The sequence below is a fragment of the Antrostomus carolinensis genome, unplaced genomic scaffold (genome assembly GCF_000700745.2).
Source record: "Antrostomus carolinensis isolate BGI_N321 unplaced genomic scaffold, ASM70074v2 scaffold49723, whole genome shotgun sequence".
NCBI classification, from domain to species: domain Eukaryota; kingdom Metazoa; phylum Chordata; class Aves; order Caprimulgiformes; family Caprimulgidae; genus Antrostomus; species Antrostomus carolinensis.
In genome coordinates, this window is record NW_010305416.1 from 1 (window position 1) to 24453 (window position 24453).

The window sequence follows — 24453 nt, forward strand, 5'->3', positions numbered from 1 at the left end:
AGAGTGCAGGACTGCATGGTCCTACTGTGGGGGAAACCACCACAAGGGATTCAAATGCACTGAACAGTCTTTTCAATAATTTCTTAAATATAACAGTCCCAAAACTGCTACCCACACTGCCAGAAAACAAGCATAGATCAAGAGAAAACAGAAGCATCTACACCAAGACTGCCATGTTATCCATTAAATCTGTTGATCCAAAAGCCTTCTATCAGTGCTAGCTACCCAGCTTACTGTACTATCAGGATACATGTTTAGATAAACTTGAATAACAATTTCACTGAACCCCAAACAAGCCTCAAGAAGAAAGTTATGAAATGGAAATCTAAGCCACTATCTGAGTTTCTTTAGCCTTCATCATTTTACTAGGAAATTCAAATCACCCTCAAGAAAAATTTTTATTTGTAACTTTGGAGCCAAGAGGCAATGACTTCAACATGTTTTAAGATGAAACTTCACAGCAATACCAGTAAACAATAAGAAACATTTAAATGAACATGTTTTACAACCTCTTCTGTTGAATTTCTAGTGTTCTTTTACTTCCAGTGTTAATTTTGTCTGAAAGGCAAAGAAATATAGAATTCTGATCAAAGGAACAGTCAGGAGGAGTTCAAATTACATTCTGTAATGTACTGAAATCACTTTGATAGCAGTCTCAACAGAAAAAGAAGAAGGAAAAAAAAAAAAGAGTGATACAAGAACGGGGGGAGGGGAGGAGGCATAAACAACTAAGACCCTGGAAAGACTATGGTTTAAGTTCTGTAAAGTAAAGCATCAGCAACCACATCAAATTCCTCTCCCAGATTCAAAATATCAACACAAAGTTTGCCAGGACACCTTACTGACATTACAGCTCACTACTCAAGACCACTGGAGAGGTACCCACCCGAAGGCCTTTTGCAAACAAAGATCTCATCCACAGAAGGTCTGCTGTCCTTAACTCTACATTTCCCTCCTCCTTTTAGGTTATACTTCCACTAACAATCTCTCCTCTTTTTTTTTTTTCCTTTTTCTTTTATTTCTTCTTCCTAAGGCAAGTTCAGAAGTCCTACTTCTGAATGTGAATTGACTCCAGATGCAAATAACATCAAAGAAATGGAGAACATTTCACAGCAGAAAAACCTTTGAAAGAAATGTTCAGGTTTTACACTGATAAGGATAAAAATTTCAGCAACAACCTGCTGAGATGAAGAGATTTAGCTCCCACAAAGTGACTCCTTGCAGCTGCACCCTCTTCTCACCATAAAGATGGATACAAAGTATAATAAGAGTTCCGAAATGCAGCTCACTAAGATAAACATCCATCCAGAAATCCATGCGGAAACCCACCATTCCAGGGAAGTTAATGATATCAAATATCTGACCTTTACTTTACAAAGCTTTACTATAAGGAAAAAAAGGGAAGAAATCACTCTTAACAAGGACTGAAAATAATACTGCTAGTAAGTGAAAGCTAAGGAAGCCCTGAGGGCAGGCAGAACCCATGTATCCCTTTATACACTCAGACTTAAGTTTTTTAAAGATTCATAGGCATGAGTTCAAATGTTCCAAACACCTGTATTTTAAGACAGTCACGGTGCTGATAAACACAATGCTACATTCTGTAAAAACGGGATTTAGCAGAAAAAAATATTCCAAGGAATAATATATTTAAAAAATACAGGGCCAACTACAAAACTGAAAAAGGAAACTTCAGTCTTGGTTCACAAACAGGGTAGCTCAACAGACCAGATTCAGGCAGCTCCTGAAACTTTCTTACCGTAAGAAAAATAAGGCACAATTGCCCTGCAGCCTTTGGGTAAGCAGCTGTAACATTATTCATTCTAAAACTTGAAGAGGCCTGATTTATGATGTAGCTAAATACCAATACAAAATACCTAGAGTTCATGTCATGATTAATTAGAAAGCTTTATCACCAGGGAACTCATTTTTGGCTTTTGATTTTTATCTAAAAAATTATGTAATACTTTCTTAATTCCAATAGCTACATGCTGCAAGGTAAGAAAACAAATATGGTGCGAGATTTCTGGAATTCTCTAACACTTTCTGTACACTGGACTCCTATGGGACAGGGGGTAGGGCAGTGAAGGGGAAAAAAAACACATTTTGATTGCTTCTATTTCTTCCACAAAGATTCAACCTAAAAAATTATTACCTAATATGACTTCACAAATACCGACTCTTTGGGTTTTTTAGCTCATTTACATGTTGGATCACTCTGAAGACCAGTACTTGCTCATTCATTTTCTTTAACATACTTTCAGAGGAAACATCAGACTACTGAATGAAAATATCTCATCAAAATATCAAATTAAAGATACAAGTATAATTTTATCTTAGCTCTGATCTGTTACTAACAGAATAAATGTTATCAAATCTATCTTTCCACAGTTTGGACCTCAATGTCTGGGAAGACTGAATAATGCAAGTGAATGATAACTTTTCTAGTACAGATGGAATGGATGAATGCAGCTTTCCTCTAATGGCATTATTAATTCATAATATTTCCACATGGAAGTATCATTTAACTTGTTGAAGACATTTACACTTATTTGCAATTCATTTTTGTCACAGGAATGCACAGCCTTCTCCAAAGAGGTTTCCAAGGTACTTCATTTCATTAAACTACCTTCTCAAGTTTGGCATATAACAGTTCACTGGTACAAAGGAACAAAAAACCAACCAACCAAACAAACAAAAAATCCCTGATTCCTGAACCCTCTCTCACCGTTCCCACATTGTTCAGCTTGTCAGACATTCTGTGTGCCAATTCAAACTGCTAAAACAGCAGCAACAAAACCCAAAGTGGATAGTTTTCTACTGGTTTAGTGAGCTAGGTTAGTTCAGTGAAGCAGTATGCAAGATGGACAGTAACAGGGACAAGAAGAGGTAGACGAAGAACGGAGGAGTGTGAAAGTTTCACTTGGCTAACCCTTGGCCAGCAGCCAACACAGCCATTCATCCACTTTCCCCCCCACCCCCACGGGGTAGGGGGCAGGGTTTGCAAGGAAAAGGAGGCTTGTAGGTTGAGATAAAAACAGTTTAATAATAGAGAAAACTTAAAATAATACTATTAATAATATTAAAATAGTAAAGATAATAATAACAGTAACAAAATATGCAAGTGAATGACACCAAATGTTACAGCTCACCCCCCTCCTGACCAAGCCCGGCCTGTTCCCAGATAACGATCCTGGAGGAGCGACAATCCCGAACCGAAACCGCAATCCAGGAAGAATGAGAGCCCGAGCGAAAGCCAGAGAGAGCTAAAGAGGAAGAGACCCTCACTGATATACTGGACATGATGTGATATGATATGGAATATCCCGTAGGCATATCTAACTGTCAGTTAAATTTATTAATTTAAATATTCTTCACCCCCCTTAGATCTGGCGCTTGTGGTCTAACAGAACACAAAGTCCTTCACTTCCAGCGACAAAAATGCCAACACTGGTGTGTTATCAGAGTCTCTCTCATAACAAATCCCAGGCTGAGAGCAAAACACAGCACTGTTCCAGCTACTGAGAAAGAAACTCAGCTCCATTTCAGCTAAAAACCAGGACAAGGAGCAAGAGCTCACCCGCCAAGGGAAGAGGAGACTAACTTGCTGTTTTGGGAGAATTAAAACACACGCACACTATCAGCAAGTACCAGTGCACAACCCTTCAGACAAAACTGCTTGGACTGACCTTGAAGTATTCCATTTTCATCCCCTTCTCTATTACAAAAATTTTAATCCTCCCACTACCTTTGGTTGCCCCAAGTTTTCAAATCTTAACAACATTTTCAAATCTATTTTCCTTAGTGATTCTTGTAAGCAAAATCATCTGAATGTCTAAATCACTAATTTTTCAGCTGCTGTTTTTTACTCTCTCAAATAATTCCAATGTATCAGAATGTTTTATTAGCACAGAGTAGTCAGATTGGTGCTTTTGTCATTTATGGATTTTCTGCACTATCTTTCCATCACTGAAGCTTGTAAATCCAGAGCTGCCACCATCACAACTAATGTCTTCAACAGAAAGTTATGCATAGTTCTTGCTAATCCCCAATACAAGACCCGCTTAGCCTCCTGCTTGTGACTGGTAGCTATTCGTAATAAAACCATAACAATTCCAGAATGAAAGATGCCCATGGTCCACAAGTTTCAAATTCAAATCCTGATTTATCTTGTTTGGACAAGAACAATCCTAGCTCAGGCATTCATCTATCTATCATTTTATACGGTATAAACCACAGCAAGAAAATTAAATGCAGTAGCAGTGTTGCTGCAGTCACAGTAATAAAATGATACAGGTATGAGATAGTTTACAGGGAGAGGTGGAACACTACTGACAGCATTATTCAAATACATACATATTTAGCTCTAAGCATGAAGCTAGTTCTTAAGTACCAATCCTTGATACAATTACTCAAAAGACTCAAAAACCTCATTTGAATACAGGGATAATGGTCAGAATTTTAACTGTCAATGGTAAGAAGATAAGAATTGATGATGGTAAGAATGCCAGCCAAAGCTTCAATTAGGTGCAAGACTAATGCACAACTCTTATCCAGAATAAGCTACTCCTCTTTTGAGATCTAACATTAAATTACTCTTTTCCTGTTATCTACACAGTTTAATATTAATAGTTAGTGACGGATAATCAGTGCTCAACACTTGAGTAGCACTTTCTATCTTCAAAAACGCTGCAAGATTAATTAAATCAAGGCAATTATTTATTGTCCATGCTCACCTTCATTTATTCCTACAAAAATTGCAAGTATTTAAAACTTTAAAATATGTATTATTTTACATACTGTGAAATGTAAAGGGCCACAAAACTGTTGAAGCTTTTAGAGGGGAAGACATATGAGGAGAGGCTGAAGTCGCTTGGGTTGTTCAGCCTGGAGAAGAGGAGACTGAGAGGAGATCTCATCACAGTCCATAACTGCCTGACAAGGGGAAGAGGAGGGGCAGGTGCTGGTCTCGTCTCTCTGGTGACCAATGATAGGACCAGGGGAAATGGCAGGAAGATGTGCCAGGGGGGGTTTAGGTTGGACATTAGGAAAAGGTTCTTCGCCCAGAGGGTGGGGGAGCCCTGGAACAGGCTCCCCAGGGAGGTGGCCATGGCACCAAGCCTGACAATATTCAAGAAGCACCTGGACAACACCCTCAGACACATGGTCTGAATTTTTGGATTGTCCTGTGCCAGGGTAAGAGTTGGACTCAATGATCCTTGTGGGTCTCTTCCAACTCACAACATTCTATGATTCTAGGAAATGTTCCACTGTCTGTAAGGTAACTTAAAAATACCCATCAAATATATGTCAAGAAACAGGCCAACAGAGTGGCAAGCAAAATGAATACTTTTAATTTGCCTGGCTCAGTATGCTTGACACTGCAGACCGCCTTTAAGTGCTTATGGCCTACCAGCACAGAAAACACTGTACCTGGTGCACAGCATATACATACAACTTTATAAAAAAACTATCAAGATTATCTCCTAGAAACTGTTACAAAGTCAACATAAAGTACTAATAATCTTGTATTAATCTAGGATCCAAAGTAAAGAAGGAGTATCTTAAAGCACCTTTTGCTTCTACATGTCTCAGTTATAGCTACAGAATTGAAGTGTAAAAAGATATATTGCTCAAACAGAAACAAAAATCAAGCAGTAACCTTAATGACCTATTTTTAATGTTCATTTAGTTTTCCAATTAAGACAAACATTGCATAATTTTCTTGCTTAAGAAATGTTCATGTTTCTTTGAAGTTCAGCTTACTTTTTACCACAATTATTCCAAAGTTACTCTCCTCTATCTTATAATGTGTCAGAGTACAAACATTGAAGAGTTACGATGCTACAACACACAGAACTTGTAGAAAGATCAAAATCATAGTCGGAGAGGTGTCTTTTCTTAAAAATTTATGAAGAATTTATGAAACTGAAGTAAGCAATATGTAATAATAGCATAAATAATACATAACAAAATAAGAATAACACCTTTGTACACTTGCATTCAAGTGTATCACAGCAATTTTTCAATGAAACAGAAAGTGTTCTTGTTGATCCCTGCACACTAAGACATCCAGACTAACAATGTGATTTTTCTTTAAATAAAACACAACTCTTGTTTGATGAGCATAGTAAGAACTTACTACAGTAGAGATATACCCAAAATTCTGATTCTCCCAGTATTGCTCTAGAGATACTTAAAAAAACCACAGTGAAGTACTAGCTCCAAGAAAGAAATCAGTAACAGAATTTCTTCAGATAAATGTTTGAGAAGTTTGCCATCTGTGGAATTTCAGTTTTACAGTCTAGAGAGACAATTAGCACTGCTACTAATCACTACAATTTCCTGCACAGGTTCTGCAGGGCTCAGGTTTTGACTTTATTTTCTTTCACAGAGAAAAGCAGAAGACTAAAATGCGTACTTTGAGAGGAAAGGGACAGATGCAGCTAATGCAGCCTTAGAAAATTCTACACCTTACAGAGTAGTTTTTAGCATACCTGAGGTGGTGTGTTTGTCATTTTGATTTTACAATAATTAACTAATCCCAGGTGCCGAGTTTGATACTATTGTGAGGTGCTTGTTGTGCTACAGTACATTAAAAGCATTACTCTTTTTCCATAATATATATGATGTGTTACTGTAAGGTTAGAAAAATATGAGGTAGTCACATCAGTAACTCCATGACAAGCACAATAATTGAAACAGAAGGTCCTACTTTTCCTCTTACCAGAATAAATAAATAAATAAATATAAGCTTATCTGCTTAGATAGCTCTTCCTGACCTCCACAAGAGATCATTTTGCTGTACCATCTATACTAACTGGTGTCAGTTCCAGTAGATTACACACAGTGAATTATCAAGCTGACAGAGAATACAGTGCAAGTTAGCATACAACTTCAGCAGGCAACAAATCAACCAACAAGATGACACCTTTGCTCTTAATTCTTCAAACTTTAAAGACATATATTACTGAACATACTCACATAGAGTAGCTTTCTAATGATTTACATAGTCATGCTCTGTCAGTCCTCCCGAATAACTAGACTTTCAACACAATCTGACATGAAGAGATATGTCAAAAAAGAAAAAAATTACACTCCTACAAAGTAAGTAAAGAGCAGGTGCCTACAAACAGAAATACTATTTGTTGGCACCAACAGTAGAAGACTGAAGCATGAAGTCACCCCTTTTTGAACACCAAGGAACCCAGACAAAATCTGTCTTAGGAAAAAGAACCAGGTTCTGCAGCTCATAGATTGATATTAAAGACCATACACACACGAGCTACTGTGATAGTTTGGGGGTTTTTTGTCTGTTTTTTTTAAGATAAAAAATCATAATCGTAATCAGCCGAATCGTAATCCAAAGAACTGCTGTCTGTTCCTATTTTTGCCACAGAATCTTCTCTGATGCATGGCAGGTCAATTTTATCTTCTCACAGTCGGTTATTCAGATGGTGAGGGATACATAATGTACACTTGATCTGAGTTTAGGACTTCATTTCTAACAGCCCACACAGAGCATTAAAATACATTAAAAAGCATCAAGTACCTTTCTCCTAAATGAAATTCACAGCCCTGACTTACAAATGTAGGCTCCTTCAAAACATATTGGGAAAGTCTGGGCAGTTCAGAATGCAGTGCATAAACCAACACACAGGTAGCCTATGGAAACTTGCCATGAGTAGAGGTGTGGTTTAAATTTTCAATTCCCATGGGCCTAACAACCAGACTCATGGCTACAGTGGAACACGCTGAATGTCACACACAGCCTAAAACTCTGCTTAGATGTTCAAGTTTCTCCCCTCAGAATCAGAAAAGGTGCAATGTTTCTTTAAGAACAGGACAAGCAGCATGAAGATGCCCATAATGAATTTGCTTTAGCCAGCAGCTCAGTGTTTAGAACACTTGTCATGGCTCCTACATTTTAGGTTCTCCTCAGACTGACACCCTCCAACTTCTGTAATAGTGCCCCGGGGCTCCTTGTCACTACTTTGTTCTTTTTGCCTCTTCAATCACCACTTCTTACACATTTGCAGTCTTCAATCACAAACCCGTTTTTGTTTACTTTGCATCATATGAGCCATCACAGCAGAGAGTTTTACATTTCCCCCTCCTGCTCAGTCCAGAAAAAAGCACTTCTAGTAGAAAAGGAATCTGTGTAATTCAACTGCTATATAGTAGTTACTTACTGTGTAGTAAATTCACATTTTTCAGAAGTCATAAACATATAATGCTAGTAAGCTTGCCTAATTTCCACAGAAGTTGCAAGAAACACTTCCTTTACAGGAAGGTCAATCCCAGACATGTTTAGTTCCTTCTTTAGTCCCTCCTAAAGATAAAGCTGCCAGGAACATCAGCAAAGCAAGGTATTCTTCCATAGCCTCATGGTGGCCTAAGTTTTTCCCCAAAAAGCTTGAGGTAAACACTTGGGCCCTTAAAAAAAGGGATATTATAACAGGATGGCAAGCAACATACTAACAAGGTCACTTACCAAGCACACAGCCTCATCTCTAATAATTTCTAAATCACAACTCTGCCACAGAAACTAACAATACATAGTCCAGCAGTAAACCAAATATAATTAAGCTATTTATTCTGTAGTTTCAAATTCCTCACTAAAATTAAATAATATCAAGGTTTGTTGGACGTTTTTTAAATTATTATACACTTACATATTATATTTGCTATTGATTTTGTAAGTACAGAGCCCAGAAGAGACTAAATACATATAATGGAGGAAAACACACAATTTCAACTCAGTATCTGTTTACAAAAATTACAGCTATCCATATCAACATATTCAGACCAGCCTTTTCTTATTGCAGAATAATATTTTGTATGAAAATGGATAGCTTTTGAGGTCTGAGCAATAAAATGGTTCCAATCCTCAACTCATACAGCTTCTGCTTGGAAAAAGGGAAAGCTTTACGGATGGCTTAAGATCAGATTATCCAAATTTCCAAACAACAAATATGAAAGATAAAGCAGAAACTAGAGTGCCCTTCCTGGGAGGGGGAGAGGGGGAGACACCACTGTATCTGGGGAGAAGGATATACATATTTACTGCAATATGAAAACAATCTAAATTTACAGATTCCAAACAGATTTACAGAAGAGGAAAATAAGGAAATTCACCCTAAAAAATGACCATACTCCCCTCCAAGATACCATGTATATTTGATACACTATATCAAATAAGATATCACATGTAGAAGGTAATTAATTTTATCAAGAGAATGAACCTCCATACCACATACAATTCATCGCGTAAAGATTAGTATTTTGCAAAGCACGAATCATTCTTTAACTACAGAACATGTAAGATTAAAAACGCCAAACAAAAAGTCTCTGGCCACAAAAAGTTAGGTGATTAACAGCTGCAGGAAACTGCAACTTTTTACACCACTTGGTGGCTTTAACTAGAACCATGTTCTGTTATTATGCAACATATAAAGCAAATTAAATTTGATAAGTGAACATGCTATTACATGCCACGAGAACCTCTCAATGTCAAATAATAGGTTAGTGCTTCAAACTGCATTGCTTCAATTGGCATTACAGATCATAAAATCTTCTGGATTACCATGTTTCAGTTCACGAAAGGTAGAAGAAAATCCAATATCCTATTTCTAGCAAACCAAGTCACAGAAAAAGGCCAGGACTTTTAAAGGCAAGCCTCAGCATTAACTATTTCCTGAAGGTCCACATCAAAACAATTACTGAACAGGAGAAGTTGAGCAGCTAGCAGAAAAAACAGTTGATACACTGGCTGAACACACTGTGTTAAAAACACCCTCCAAACATTCCCTAAAGATTTCACAGGCATTAGGACCTGAAAAAGTATAGTATCTCCATTTAAAGTCACTTTAAAAAAAAAACCAAACTATGACAACAGGGTTTTTGCACTGCTCAGACGTACAAAACAAATTGAGCCACATGCTCACACCTCCAAGTTTCTTCAAATTCAACTTGAAAGTTTTGTTAATGTGAGTAAAAATCCATGTGTGTTTTTTGACAAAACATGACCTGAAATATGATAGTGGTGAAAAACAAAGCACATGAAGAAAAAAATATGGTGAATACTGGTAAGGTTTTACCTTGCAGGTAATTCTGTAATTCAAGATTGTTTTTTTTCGACCAATGTGTTACTAAGACAAAAAGATCTGCCAAGACCCCATACTTTTGTTATTTTCATCACAAATTTAGATTCAGAGGTGCAACCACATTACCACGCTTACTCTTTCCTGCATTACCAGATGAAGATATAACTACTCACCTACACCATTAATTACATCTAAAGACACTTTTTAAAAGATTATCCAAGAACAAAGGAGATCAACATCCATCCAAAGTGGAAGTGAGCTTAAAAACCAAATCAAACATTATGAAGACTAAGGGTCTGAAGACTGACATTGGTTACTCAATTTCTTGTCACTATAAATATAGCTACTTCATACAATACAGATTTGGTCAATACATTCTTTGATTTCAACTTTCACAAAATGGTTTTGAATAATGCAAAACTAAGCCTACCCACACCCACAGAAAGAGTCTATGAAGTTAGATGCACAGGATGCATGCAGGTGAGCAGTTTTGCTTGTATTCTTAGAGGGATAAAAAATGAGACAAAGCAAATCTGCACTATTGTGCCACTGTTATCACTGTGTTGAATTTAGATAACAAATTTCCCACAGACAACTATTAACCTAGCAGTAATAAAAATGTAAAGTAATAATAATTATAAACTTAAAATTCTTTTTTAAAAACACATAAAGTTAAATTGTTAAAAGAATACACCAACGATAGAAATTAGCAATCAGTTATGTTCTTTGTACCCTCCCAGGAAGATTCCCAGGTGAATGACAAGTTATTTTGCCATTACAGTGGGCTTGACCACCACTAACAGTAAAACGTGTCAACAAGAGATGTCAGGTCTTTAATGAGGAGAAAAAGATATGACAGATTGAAACAAACAAATAGAAGCACCTGTTTATCAGCACACTTTCTAAAATGTCTACCCCTGTATTTCTTTCCTGTCTAGTCATAAAGGCTACACAAAGAAATCTCTAATGGAAAACTAAAGCAAAGGAAGCTGCATGGAAACAGCCTTCCCAATGGATATGTTTCAGTGCATATCCCAAAACTGATGATAAACAGGAATAGGCAGGTGCATGTACAAATGCAGCGGAAGATTTTTCCTCATTGGACCCTACTACCTCTAGTTTATCATCCATGTTATTTATTATTCAGTGCTATAGGAACAAGATTTCCTTCAAGCCTTTCAGCAAAAATTAAATTTATCAGAAAGTGCTAGTATTAAGCAGATGTGCCACATAATTAGCAATGACAAATCCACTTACTTTTTTCTCCTTCTCATGATGTTTATCCTGAGAGTGAGAGGAAGAATCACTTAAACTTTGATCATATGACCTGTTAGATCCCCGTTTGCTCTTTTTCTAAAAAGAGAAAATATATTTATGGATAGAGAAAAGGAACCATTTGAATAAATAAAAAGTATAAAGCATTTCAAATTATAAGATGCTTTATTGCTTGAAGAAAAAAAAAACTTCAGTTACCAAAAAACTGACAAATTACTAATACTAAGAAAATTAACAAGACTACCCAATATATACCAGGAAAACAGCCTATCCTTGATATAGATTTTTACACCTTCCACAAATTTGCAAGATACGTTTTCCACAAAGAAATGAGATTTGCCACTTTTTAAAGTTTGAAACATGCCAGCCGCATTGTCAGGTTTTCGTAACATAAAACAGAAAAGATGCTCCTCAAATGAGGATCACATGAAACCACAGTGCTAGCACTGCCATACGCTTTAAATGCATTGTGAGGTGGCTGTTTTATGGCTTCATGATTTATTGTTCAAGTGAACTATCTGCAATACTTTCATTAAAATGGTTTAAAAAATAGGATACAGAATGCTATGGTCAGGTATGCACTTACAAGCATCAGACATAATTGCCTGTATTTCTGTGACGTTTGAGAGTCCAGTCTGGACTACAAATATTTTATGCTAGGCCAGTGTTCAGAATGTTTGTTATTTTATCATTACTGAGGCAGCATTATAAAGACACATCAATTCAGCGCTTTGCCAACTGGATTTTTCAGTGGTATAACAGATATACACCACCCATCATCTTCAGTAGTAAATACTAAACACCTGCATTTACCAGGCATCAACAGTCACAATAATCCTAAAGAAACACTAAAACACTTACATGATCTTGCCAGTCTTTATCATTCTTACCACTATAGTTTCATAATGGAAAGCTAACTAACTACACATCAAATATGGAGTTATGTCGTTATCATTAAACTTGTTTTTTAAATAAACATACATGTTCTCAAACATAGCAGCACTGGAATATTCCAATCAAATGTGTAACAGCATAAGAGCTTGCCTTCACTGCTAAGTAATAGACCGTTTTTGTTCTTTTGTATACTTAGCTCAAGATAATTTTTTAAAAAATTTAGCTTAGTAAGGGCCTAGAAAGCCCTGACTTACCTTCATTATGAAGCAAACTCATCATTATTCACAGGAGCACAAGCTAACCTCAGCAAGCATACCTTCTAAAAAGTTAAAATTGGCCCTGTGTTTTTACCTTATTGCAACCTATACAAAAGTAACACAAGTATTCACCTTTTTCTTTCGCAGTGAAAACAAGTAATCAGCAAGCTTAATTATACTTACAGCAGTATCTGAACTTATGTCAATATATTTCAATTGTCATAATTCAATATTCATAAATAGCATTTTTTAAACATCAGTAAGTCCTTCAAGTCCACACCCTTACACACGTACACAGAAACAGATATCTGGAACTGACAAACTGGTAAGAAGTGACGGGAAAGACTCCAGAGGTCTGATTCAAAATCTAATGAAATAACTGAGAAATTTCAAAGTTTTTTGTTTGCTTGTTTGTTTTTTAAAAATCAAACCTCAAGTCATTTCCTTGAGGTTGAGAAAGACAAAACAGACGGTGAGATAGAACAAAAGGGAAAATACTCTTTTTTTTAAAAAAAAAAAAAAGAGTAACAGAAGCAGAAAGAAATTGAGGGCTTCTTTATTTTCTAATATACAGCATAACAAGTAAAATTTTCTAGATTATTCCAGAATGGACTAAATTCCTAGAAGCCAACTAATCAAATAGCAAAAGAAAACATTACAGGAACTTAATGAAAAAACCGCTAAATGTGCATGCTATTTCTGGCACACATCTAGAAAGTAACCACTTACAAAAACATTTTCAGCTAGTACTTCTGTAACTGTGATTGAAACATTGTTTTAACGAAATGCAATCTACTTTCTGAGCTACATGAAAATATTATTTCTAGTGTTAACAGCAACTCAGGATTAAAAAATAAATCAGTTAAATTTATTTATAGAATTTAACAAATACATACCAGTTTACTAAAATGGTATTTACAGTAGCCACAGTATTGGACATTATCTGCACCATTGCCTTCTTCTTCACAAAGAAGTCCTGCAAACTGTGCACTGAAAATAAACCAAACAACATTCAAAAAAAGCATTTTTACATCAACTTGTACCACAACACCACAGCTGATAATGTATGGACACTTATATCTGCATTTTATAGAAGAGATTTCCACATAGGTGACTTCTAATGGCATGAAAGCACATAAACAACCTTTCAACCCAGTGAAAAACATTTGGTTTATACTCAAGACTATGAAAAAGGCATCAGGCCAAAGCCAGTCATACAAGCTTATAGCTTGAAAAATCTACATTTATTGTGCAGCTACTCCCACAAATAAACAAACCAAGCAATTTACAATGATTCCCAGTTCAAATTCAAGCCAAAAATTATCTCCAGAAAGTACCGTTTTTAACAAAACCATACTGTAGATCCAAAGAAGAAATTTTTTTAAAGCTGCACACAACATTCTCTGCTTTGCCAGGAAAATGACTTTTTTTTTTTTTAACAGAACTTCAATGACATAATAAATCAAACTATATTTATTGGTTTAAAAGACTGTGACAGGTTAATTTCTTTTAAAAAGAACAAGACTTACAAGTTTCCTTGCCTGGGCTAATTATTACCTTATTCTACTACATGTTTTTCAAATCAAATTTGCTTTTCACCATTTGTAATGTTGATTAATTTTCTTTATCAAAACCAATTTCAACATTGAAAAAAACAAATACTCAAGTTTCATTTTCCATATCATTTTCATTAGCATAATAACAGAATGTGACAGTCAAAGTGATGCACATGAGTATTTAAATGAAAGAACAATATTTAACGCAGCTTATTTTCACTGCTTTTTTAAAATCACTTTCCCTTGTTTATATATTATGTTCTTGGGCAATCCAGAAATACTTATTCCTAAATACATGCCCACCAAGTTGCAGATGCCAACTACAGAAAACATTTAACAGGATCTCTTCAAGTGAAGAGTCATCGTTCTAAACTTGCCATACAAAAACATGTGGACTCAAGCTCATTCTCCCTTAGACATTGGTTTCGTTAACCCAAAACTGATACACCTCATCCTGGATCTCTGCCTTCTGTAGTACTCGCATTTTTCTTCCATTTTTTAAATATGACAGAAGCTTCTCAATATCCTGTCACAGCACTGTCTGGCTAGGTATAATTTTGTAGTACATACTTGGGTTTTTTAGAATCAAAAGAGTCTAAAAATTGGCAAGATAAATATTTTTCATTTTGAACCTAATTCTTACGTTCTTTACGGCATTCACTGAAAACAGGGTTTTGGAAGAAAGAAGATGCAAAGGACTCTTGTACACATCCATGTGTTTGAAATAAAAGAGACCTTTTCATCCAAATACTTGCATGTATACATTTTTTCACATCTGTAAGTAACCTCTTTACATGGTACGCACACTTTGAGGAACACAATCCATTTTCACCATAAAAAGAAACTTGACATTGACCACATCCAATGAAAAATCAGGTACTTATGAAAGATTGTCAAGTAATTAAAAGGAAAAAAAAAAAAAAAAAAGAAGAGTTGCCAAGAAATCAGCACCTAAACTACAGAATTATATCCTTCTGAGATCTGTACAAGACATTCAAAGTATCACTTGATTACACCGAACAAAAGACATTTAAGTAATTTAAGTAGGTGTGCAAATATCATTTCCCTGACGGAGCTGGTCATGAAGAAGCACACTGGGGCACTCAAACAGGCAAACCCACAGGCTATGTAGCTAGACTGTCTGTGTAAATCTGCCATCTTTCTATTGCAAAATAGCTTCAGTCGAATTTGAAAAAAGACAAATAATGCCTGTAAATTTGGGGATGGAACTCCTTTTACCTCCTTTTACCTGCTGACATGTAGTTTAATCTAATTACCCAGACTCTTTTAGAAGTCCATAAAGTAAGACAAGCATTTCCTTACTGCCATATTGTTAGTAAACTCTATTATAGTAAAGTTAGATATTCCTACATAAACCACTTTGCCATATTTCTTTCCCCAGAAAGATACTAAATAAAGACTTTATTCATTACACTGCGTGCACTGATTCTTTCTGGAACATCACAGATGTTAAATAATAAAATATACTTACCATGTTACATGAAAAGCTTGTCGACATCCATGTTTATTACATGTCATACAAGCACCAGTGGCTGCTTTACTTTCTCTGCCTTGTTCATCACAAATATAGCATGTCTATCAAAGAGAAAATACTTAATGTGATAAGGAGCATACAAATAAATTCTGTGTTACTCATAGGAGATCCTAGGGTGGGAACTACTGGATTTTTCAGCTAAGCTTATATAAGAACTTCTTTATAAAAGTATAATTACTTTTGTTTCCAAAAGGAGATCACCTGGTAGACACTCAGGATCTGTGTAACACTTCACCAATGCTAAAGCAATACAAATACTAATTTACTTAAGTTCTATCTATACTGCTACTAAACAAGCTGAATGGTCAAACAGACAAAGGTTAAAAGCATTAAGCTTCAAGATCTTCCTCGCTTTCAAGTTTGTGTTTATGTCCTTTTAGGTCACAATCATTTTCACATTCATTTAACATTACCTGCACTGGTGGCATTCTGAAATGTCAAATTAGACCGAGTGCCTAATGGTAATGCTACAAAATACCACATGGTATATGTCTACATCCAGAAAACCTGCAAACTTAACATTTTATTGTACATTTAGTGTAAAGAATTTTCAGAAGTCTCATAGCATGCTTCAGTACCCATATGATGCTCAGTTACCTTTAATTAAATATGCTGTTTAGCAGAACTCTGCTTTAATTTCAGTATGACTTGGACAGATTCATAAACATCTTAGAAACTAATCAAGCAAGAATCTTCAGTAAGCAAAGCTCAAATTAGTAAATCAAACCCATTTCAAGCTCAAAAACAAGCTAAAATTAAAACAACCTCTCTAGTACCTGAAAATCTTTTAATAGCATTTCTGTCAATTTATTTGTTTTATGGGGATACTATGTCAATTTGTAGCATTTTCAAAAACTTTTTCAGTAAAATAGAAGAAAAAAAAAAGACAAAAAGAATCAAAAATTTTTCTCATTATTCAGTACTTTTTTTCTTTTTTTTCTTTTTTTTTAAAGTATGTGGCCAATATGGATGGATATATGCTGTATGAAAGCTCACTATTATACTAGACATCACTACAATCTCTCACTAGCATTTCAGGGAGAAACATGAAGCAAAACTAAATCTCTTTTTACATTTTTTACTGTCCTAATTACTGAAATGCCATTTAGAGAGATTCTATCATCTCACATAGATTCTTAATGAAGGTATCCCCCAGCACTGGGGCGGTCAAGTGTCTGTTTTTAAATGATGGAGAACCTTATTGAGATAAGAAACATCAACAACACAGTGCTAGCTCTGCAGAAATCCCATTACAAGATCCCAGATGAGAAAAAAAAAATTTCCTCCCAAAAAAAAATTTTACTACATTTAAACTGTAACTGACTTACTGCAATTGTATCACAACCTCCCTTGAGTGAGACAGAGAATGAGTAAAAAAAATAAATAGAACATCAACCAGGGGTAGTAGAAAATACAGTTTAAGAAAAAAGATATCACAGAAATAAAAACCAAAAAGCACATAATGCAAAAACAATATTACTTAGAAAGACATGAAAATTAATGAAATTCTGAGATCAGAACAGCCTTTAACAGAGGTATTCAGAACAAAATTTAAAATGTCAGCTAACTAAAGCATTTTTGTTAACATGTGAGACTCTAGGGCAGGTGAGTCATTCTTGTACGGTTTCCACAAGAATTTTAAAAAGCACTAAACCCAATAGCTAACATATCCTAAAATCATACCCTATATACTAACATTTGAAGGATCAGAAAAGGGATAATCCTACTTAAGTCTTTGCCTTACTTCCTTTGTGCATCAAGGTAGTGCACAGATAATTCAGTTGTTTGACAGGGTCCGAGACTGGCTGCTTTTTAGCTTTGCATACCATGACTTGACACATTTAGTTTTTAGGAACAAACAAAGTCATGATCTTCCAACTTCATCGAAGTAACGATATTAAGTGTAAGGAACTTCAAAAGTAAAGTACCTCTATATAGAGAGAGTTCAACAGATCCCATAAAACTCTAGTTCCAGTTACTGATCTGTTTTTTTCAGAGTTTTGCCTTAAGACGTGTAATTTTTTTCCTCACTGAAGCTCAGAAATAAAAGTTATTTGAGTATTCCAATTAGTAATGATGTAGGCCCTGTATCAACACTACATACTACATTTAGGGTCTGTGTTTCAGGAACCTTTAAACCAATTTACAGTAAAATGACTGAAAAATGATAACAAACAACCAGCTACATTACAAACAAGTTTAACAACAACATGGTGGATTGCCTACCCATTTTAACAAGCTCAATGAACTTCTTCCTACGATAGCCATGAGAAGTATAAAACCTGTTTCCTCATCTTCCATATGACTCAGGGTCAAAGAAGGTTCATATTCCCATTCCGACATGGACAGTAAGTTCTCTCTAAAGCTGAGCTTCTTTCTCATACTTCTACCTTCTCTTAGACACACAAACAATTACAGAAGCCTGAGAACCTTTATCTTTCTTTCAGAAAGCAGAAGAATTTCATGCATTTGCAAATCGATGCAATTGCTACACCTCCTGTGAAACTTCCAGAATGTGGAAGTGTAAAACTCTGCGTCCTACCACCTACAGCAGCACTGCTCTTCAGAACTCTTAAGGGAGGGCAATATTTAGACTTCTCCCAAACTCACTAGAAAATAAACAAAACATAACACAAAACTTTTGACTCAGCAAGGAAATTTTACCCAAGAAACCACAACAAATATCTTAGTTTCTTTAATGGCAAAATGCACGTTTTGCAAAGCTGCCTTTATGTTTCTGTCAATATTTTTTTTCTTCAAAGATTCAAAACGTAAACCTTCTTTGCAAAAGCAAAGACAGAAGGAAAGATGAGGCAAGAAAAATCTTATAAAACAAAAAGTCACTTGAGAAATAGTTTACTCAACTTGTAACAGCTACCCAAAAGCATTCTCTGCTTACAGAATCAAACCCTGGAGTTGTACAGAAACTTCTCATTGTTGCAGTAAGTATTAAAACAAAAGTCTAACAGCTGCCTTTACTCCTAGGCAGATCAAGAAATTCCAAATGCACTCATTTTTTAATCAGCTCTTAAAAAAGATTCCTAAAAGCAGTAATTATATTGAATGACCACATACTTTCAAATGAACCTGAAAGAGACAAATAAAGCTCACATAAAATAAATATATATTATCCATGCATAACCATCCAAGGAATAACAAACATCTGCTAAATAGGAGGGCAACTACTAGTCCATTTGGTTTTGGAAGCAACTGTGTAAAAAGAGCTTTCCTGTTAGTTAAACCACTAATCAAGTCATTCAGTGGATTCATTCTGTAATGTCACGGTTCTCACTCCAGAAGCAGACAAACTTCAGGGAAATAGCAGCCAAACATCTTTACACCGACAACCCTCATGCACTGGTATCAGCTGTGCTTCCTCATGCATTTAAGATTACTGTTGTTTGTAATATTTTGCAGTGCTCAATAAAGATACAAGTGCATACAAAAAAAAAAGTGTAAATTAAGTACTATCTCCTGGCAAAACTCCAATGTCATTTGCCTTTATTTTAAAGACTGGGGTATAAATTTTCCCTTACAGTAATTTTAATTGACCTGTATTTTCCCTCAATCCCACATGCTAGTCTTCTATATGTATCCATCTGGATTTGTAGAATTATTTAGGACTTCACAGGAAATAAAATCTTCCTTAAAATCATCCTATTCCAACCAGAGTTGACAGACAGAATGAAATTAGCCCTAAGCCTCTCTAAAAGGAGAAACAATTCTAGTCATTTTTTCCCTATTTACATGTTTACATTTGTTCATAATGTGCAACAAATGTTTTCAGAACTGTTTGCCACATCTACTTCTCAAAAAAAAAACGGTTTTTCTTTCCCATTTCCTCACAAATTGAAAAAGCCAGAGTTAAATGCTTTTGATCACAGTTTCTGATCTTAAAAACGTACAATTTTGATAAACATAATTAATACTGACTAGCAAGGTGTGGTGGGGAGGTGCAGTTATTACAGTCTACCTGAAAAGGGAATTACTAGTTATATTGGTTTTGGGGGCATTGCTCAAAACCAGCCTACTCGGGAAGTGGTGTCAGTTTAGCCACAGCAGTATCAAACTCAGCACTGGCTACAGATTTACCAAAAAGTCAGTGACTGCCTCTTAAATTTTGTGCTGTTACAATTAGACTGCTGTTGGCAGTGAAGCTAATTAGATTGGTTTCAGGAGTTTTGCTGCAGCAACTGCACTATAGGCATTTCTTTGATTCCCCTGAAATCCACAGCAATTATCTCCCTGAACCAAATAGACCAAATAAAGACAGTAGAAACTAGGTTCTGTAAAAAGAGAGAGGGAAAAAAAAATAATAATTTGCAGGCTAGGGGTGTGACCTCAAACCTTGAAATTTCTGATACAGGTCTCATTATATTTTACAATATGCTGCAGTGGCCTGCATAAAAGTAGTTTTAGGCTGACTGTTACCACGGAAAATAGGCCCAAATCAGAATACCCACTAAAAATGCAGAAAATTAAATGCTAAACACCATCAGGAACTTTATCTACAAAAATAAAAAAGTCCTGGTAAATACAGCCCAACAAATGCAAATTGGGATTTTAGCAGTAAAAACCAACTATACAATTCAAGAAAGAAGCAACTTTAATTGTCACAAAAAGGAATTAAAGACTAAAGACACAGCCCAACAATGGACTTTTTGAACAAGTAATATTAAAAGACACAAGGTACATTTTTTGAAGTTACAAGGATCTATTCATCAATATCAATTACCATCAGTGGAAATAGTGCAAAATAAAACAAAATCCAAACTGTTCCACAAAATTTTTGAAGTGCATTAGGGAAGAACCACTACCAATTAAAAAAAATATTATGACTACTTTGAGAGGAAAAATGAGAAAACAGATGTGCTGTTGGCCCAGAGTTGAGGAGAGAGAGAAAATAAACTCATTGGCCACAGCAAATCTGTACTGTTTTGTGTTCAAGCACAAAATTTTTATTAGTTCTGCACTTCATCTCACTGTTGCATGCTCCTGCCAATGCAGAGGAAGCCAACAGTGAGGAGCCAATACAGATAGATGCTCAGGTAGCATGTAATATGAAAGCATGAACATAGAGTTTTACTCCTGGCTTTTCAGATACACAGGTAAATAGGATGGGAAAAACATACTGACAGCAATTGTGAGAATGTGAAACAGTCAAGGAAAAGACCAAAGTATGGAGGAAAATAAAAAAAACTGCTAAGAAAACATGGAGGGGTGCATAAATCAAGAGATGTAAACTGAGGTGGGGGGAGGAGGAAGGTCACAGAGACAACAGAAGACTGGTTTCCCTGCAGGAAGAACACTAGAGGTGATACACGTCTTTTCTTTCTTTTATTACACAGTCTATTTCACTTTCACTCCACTGTCCACAAACCACCATAAAATAAAATAAAAGAAAGAAACTAGAGGTAAAAAGAATATCACAAGAAAAATATGTAATAAAACTAATCAGAAATTCAGACAGTTTCCAGTTTACAGAAGGGAAAATATAAAAATACAAAGGAGGAAGTTAAGTCTAATGGCAAAGAGGTAGCACAAGTGAAATAAGTAGAAAAATGTAACTATCTATAGAAGATTAATAAGTTACTTTCACATTGCTTCCCTTTTTTTTTTTTTTTTTTTTTTTAATAAAGCCTCACCACATTTTATAAAACATTCCATCTCACTGACACTTAGGACAAGTTCTACAAGCAAACAATCCCACTAAAGTGAATACTATTTACAAAGGCAAAAGTCTGCAAGCTTTTGCCTTAATACATTAGCATAGTTTTTCTTCCTAAAAGAAATATTTATGAACTTCATATCAATACTTAAAACAGTAGGACTTAGTGGTAATTAATAATAACATTTCAAATAAGCTGTAATAATATTTTAACCTATGGGAAATATTTCACATTCTTTTCAAAATAAACTGTTATTCAAAGACCACGATATTTTTAATTAACAAAACAGTCCCTAATCTGTAAAAGAATAATGAGACATGGCAGATAACTGTACAGCTTAATTTAATAATATAGCTTTCTTAATTCTTGAATTTATCATAAAGCCACAGCAGAAAACATACAGCATTACTGTATTTATTAATTTTATATAAAGTACATTCTAAGAAGTGTAGGTTTAGATTATTAAAGCTCACAAGTTTTAAAATAAATACACTAGATAGAGATAAAATGACATATAATTATACCTTATTATAACGATCATGAGGAACAGACTGCAACACGATAGGTTCCATTGTAGAAACATTTGCAAACTGCACCTCGGGAATGTACAGAGCACAAACCACATGAGCCCAACCTACAAAAAGTTATAATTGTATTTAATTTTAATGTTTTCTAGAAGCTCAAAGAACATTTCAATTACAGTACAAAGAACTTTTTACAACACTTATTTCCACAGACTATTATCACTGTTTAGAATATTACAGACATAAGTTACTTAAGTCATATTTACATTTCATTTTATATTATCCAAAGTTTAGATGAGCTGTAATACATTTTTAAGTTTATTCAGTGGAGAACTTATACAAATAATACTCCATGAAACCCAAATACTAATGATTTATACATTATATAAATATATATATATACAGTGACATAAAAATGAAAAAAAAAAGGTTACTTCTTTAAGTTTCTTGGCTTAACAGTAATAGCATAAAAGCTATGCAAATTCCTGCAAAAGGAAAATATCTGAACAAACTAGTATTCATGCAAGTATTGCCATCATAGAAGACTTCTGTGTATACTTTTTATTTAAACAAAGTCACTCTGATTTTACTTAGACTCCTGTATTCTTTCTATAGAAAGAAATCCCAGTACACACACCCTCACACCCCCTCTATCAAATCTCTCTTATTCCTCCTCTAAAAGTGGAGGAACTCACTTTTCCATAGGAATACCAGTGCCCATATCCAGTCCTGTTCTAACTCATTAACTTGGGGTCACCAAATACGTTTAGTTACTTACCATATTGCGCTTTAATAACATTTCAAGAAGTAAACACTCCTAATTGTCTGACCTTTGGTTGGATGGGGTCAGAGGGAAAGACCAATTCAGAAAGAAACCTCTAATTTTAGGCCTTTTTTCAATACTAAGATCCTGAGAGTTGTCAGTTTGTTTAGGTGGAATACAGTTTGCCATAATTGTAGATTTAGCAAAAGCTGCTACACAGATAACCCAACATATTAATATATTGACACTAAAAATAGAATTACAAGAGTAATATTGCATATCACATAGTACAGTTACCTCATCTGAAAGTGAATTTGGTGTGGCTAATCATTTAGGATGAATTCTGTTCTGCCCCAAGAGGAAAGCTGAAGTCTTTAGTCCCAAGACCTTCAGTACACCTTAAACATAACTGTGCTTTCCTCCTACCCAGGCTTACTTGTACGCAAATATTAAGGACATGAAATGACAGACTTACATAATTAGATAATCTAGCAGATTATTAGATTAGGTAAACAAAGTAAATTATCATTGTGTAAATGTATCCAATAATGAAAGAAAAAGGAAGAAAAAAAAAAAAGAATCCACACCATACTGCCTCACTGCAGACCTTTATCAGTTTTGAGATTTTCTCTTTTTAACTACTCTGTTGAATCTAAAGGTTCTTAGTTTCTTCACTCAACTGTACTTTGACACTATACAAACTGAACTAAATATAAAGTTGTACTTATTTACAGTAGTACTGTTGAGACTGGAATGGTATTTAGTGTCTGGAATTGCATAAGGGCTTTTTATTCTTTTCATAAAGTACAAATCTTTTCTAGCTGCTGCCAACCAATTGCTGTCCCTCCCCATTTACTAAATTGGTAGTTGTAGTTTGTATAGAAAATGAAAGCACACACACAACTCTTATAGTCACAATCAACACAACACATACGTGCAGCTCAATACAGTATCTGTGCTGCTTCATCATTTTATTCACAAACAGTCTGTAGAATTATTCCACACAGAAAAAGTATGTGACTAATAAAAGAGTAGGGAAAAGAGAGTATAAACTGCAAACTTGAGCTGCTTTTAAAAACAGTTCCAACAGATCATTTTAAAATTATCATTAATAGACTGAAAAAAAAAAATGCAGTCTTTTTTTGTTCTCTCCTCTACCTGAAGTATCTTCAGGGAATAAGTGTTTCTAAGGATATTTCTAAGACTCGAAAACCACCTTAAGCCAAAGTCATCTTACTAAAGACAGATAAATAAATGTTAACGTGGTGTTAATTGTGAACATTTATCTTTAAATCTCCTCGAAAAAAATTAACTCAAATAGAAACACCATTCACCTAATAAAGCCAGTAAACTAGCAGAAAAGTGACACTGAAATTTGAAAAAAAAAACTTCTTCAGTCAGTTACTCATGAACAGATGGCAAAAGCTTTTACTTCAGACATTAATAAGCCTGTACTCCAGTTACACTTACTTATAATGAAAATGTATTATGTAAATATACAAAATATACCAGAGACATTAAAAAACCCCCACTTACTAAGCCAACTGAAGTTTAGGTAAGTAAAGAATTTTCATTACAAGAAACAAGCTTCAGAAGTAACTTTAACTGAATACTACTTCACTGCTATAAAAAAAATTTAAACAATATTGCCAGAAATCTACAAGCTTAATATATTCTGATTTCCAAAATATAAAGCACACATCCAGGACAGTTATAGAACAGATAGCAATTGAACACCTCTCTCTGTCACGGTAACAAAACCAGTATCTATATAATGAAACTAATCAAGTACCACAACAATAATACACTTTTTGAAAAAGGGGTCAGTAAATCCCCAGGGAACTGAGGACAAAG

General features: G+C 35.0%; 1 protein-coding gene across 1 annotated transcript in view; it reads right to left on the reverse strand.

The window, feature by feature from the left end:
- Positions 1–11363: 11363 nt before the first annotated feature.
- The window catches only part of LOC104522472 (protein AF-10-like), a gene marked incomplete at its 3' end in the record, with an annotated part of 38176 nt that continues 25086 nt past the window's right edge, over positions 11364–24453 (reverse strand). The window contains exons 4-7 of the mRNA XM_010164777.1: positions 21837–21946; positions 15581–15684; positions 13429–13522; positions 11364–11459 (exon numbers count right to left, since the gene is read on the reverse strand). Of these exons, the coding sequence (XP_010163079.1) occupies positions 11364–11459; positions 13429–13522; positions 15581–15684; positions 21837–21884 (342 nt within the window). The remainder of the gene's footprint in view (positions 11460–13428; positions 13523–15580; positions 15685–21836; positions 21947–24453) is intronic.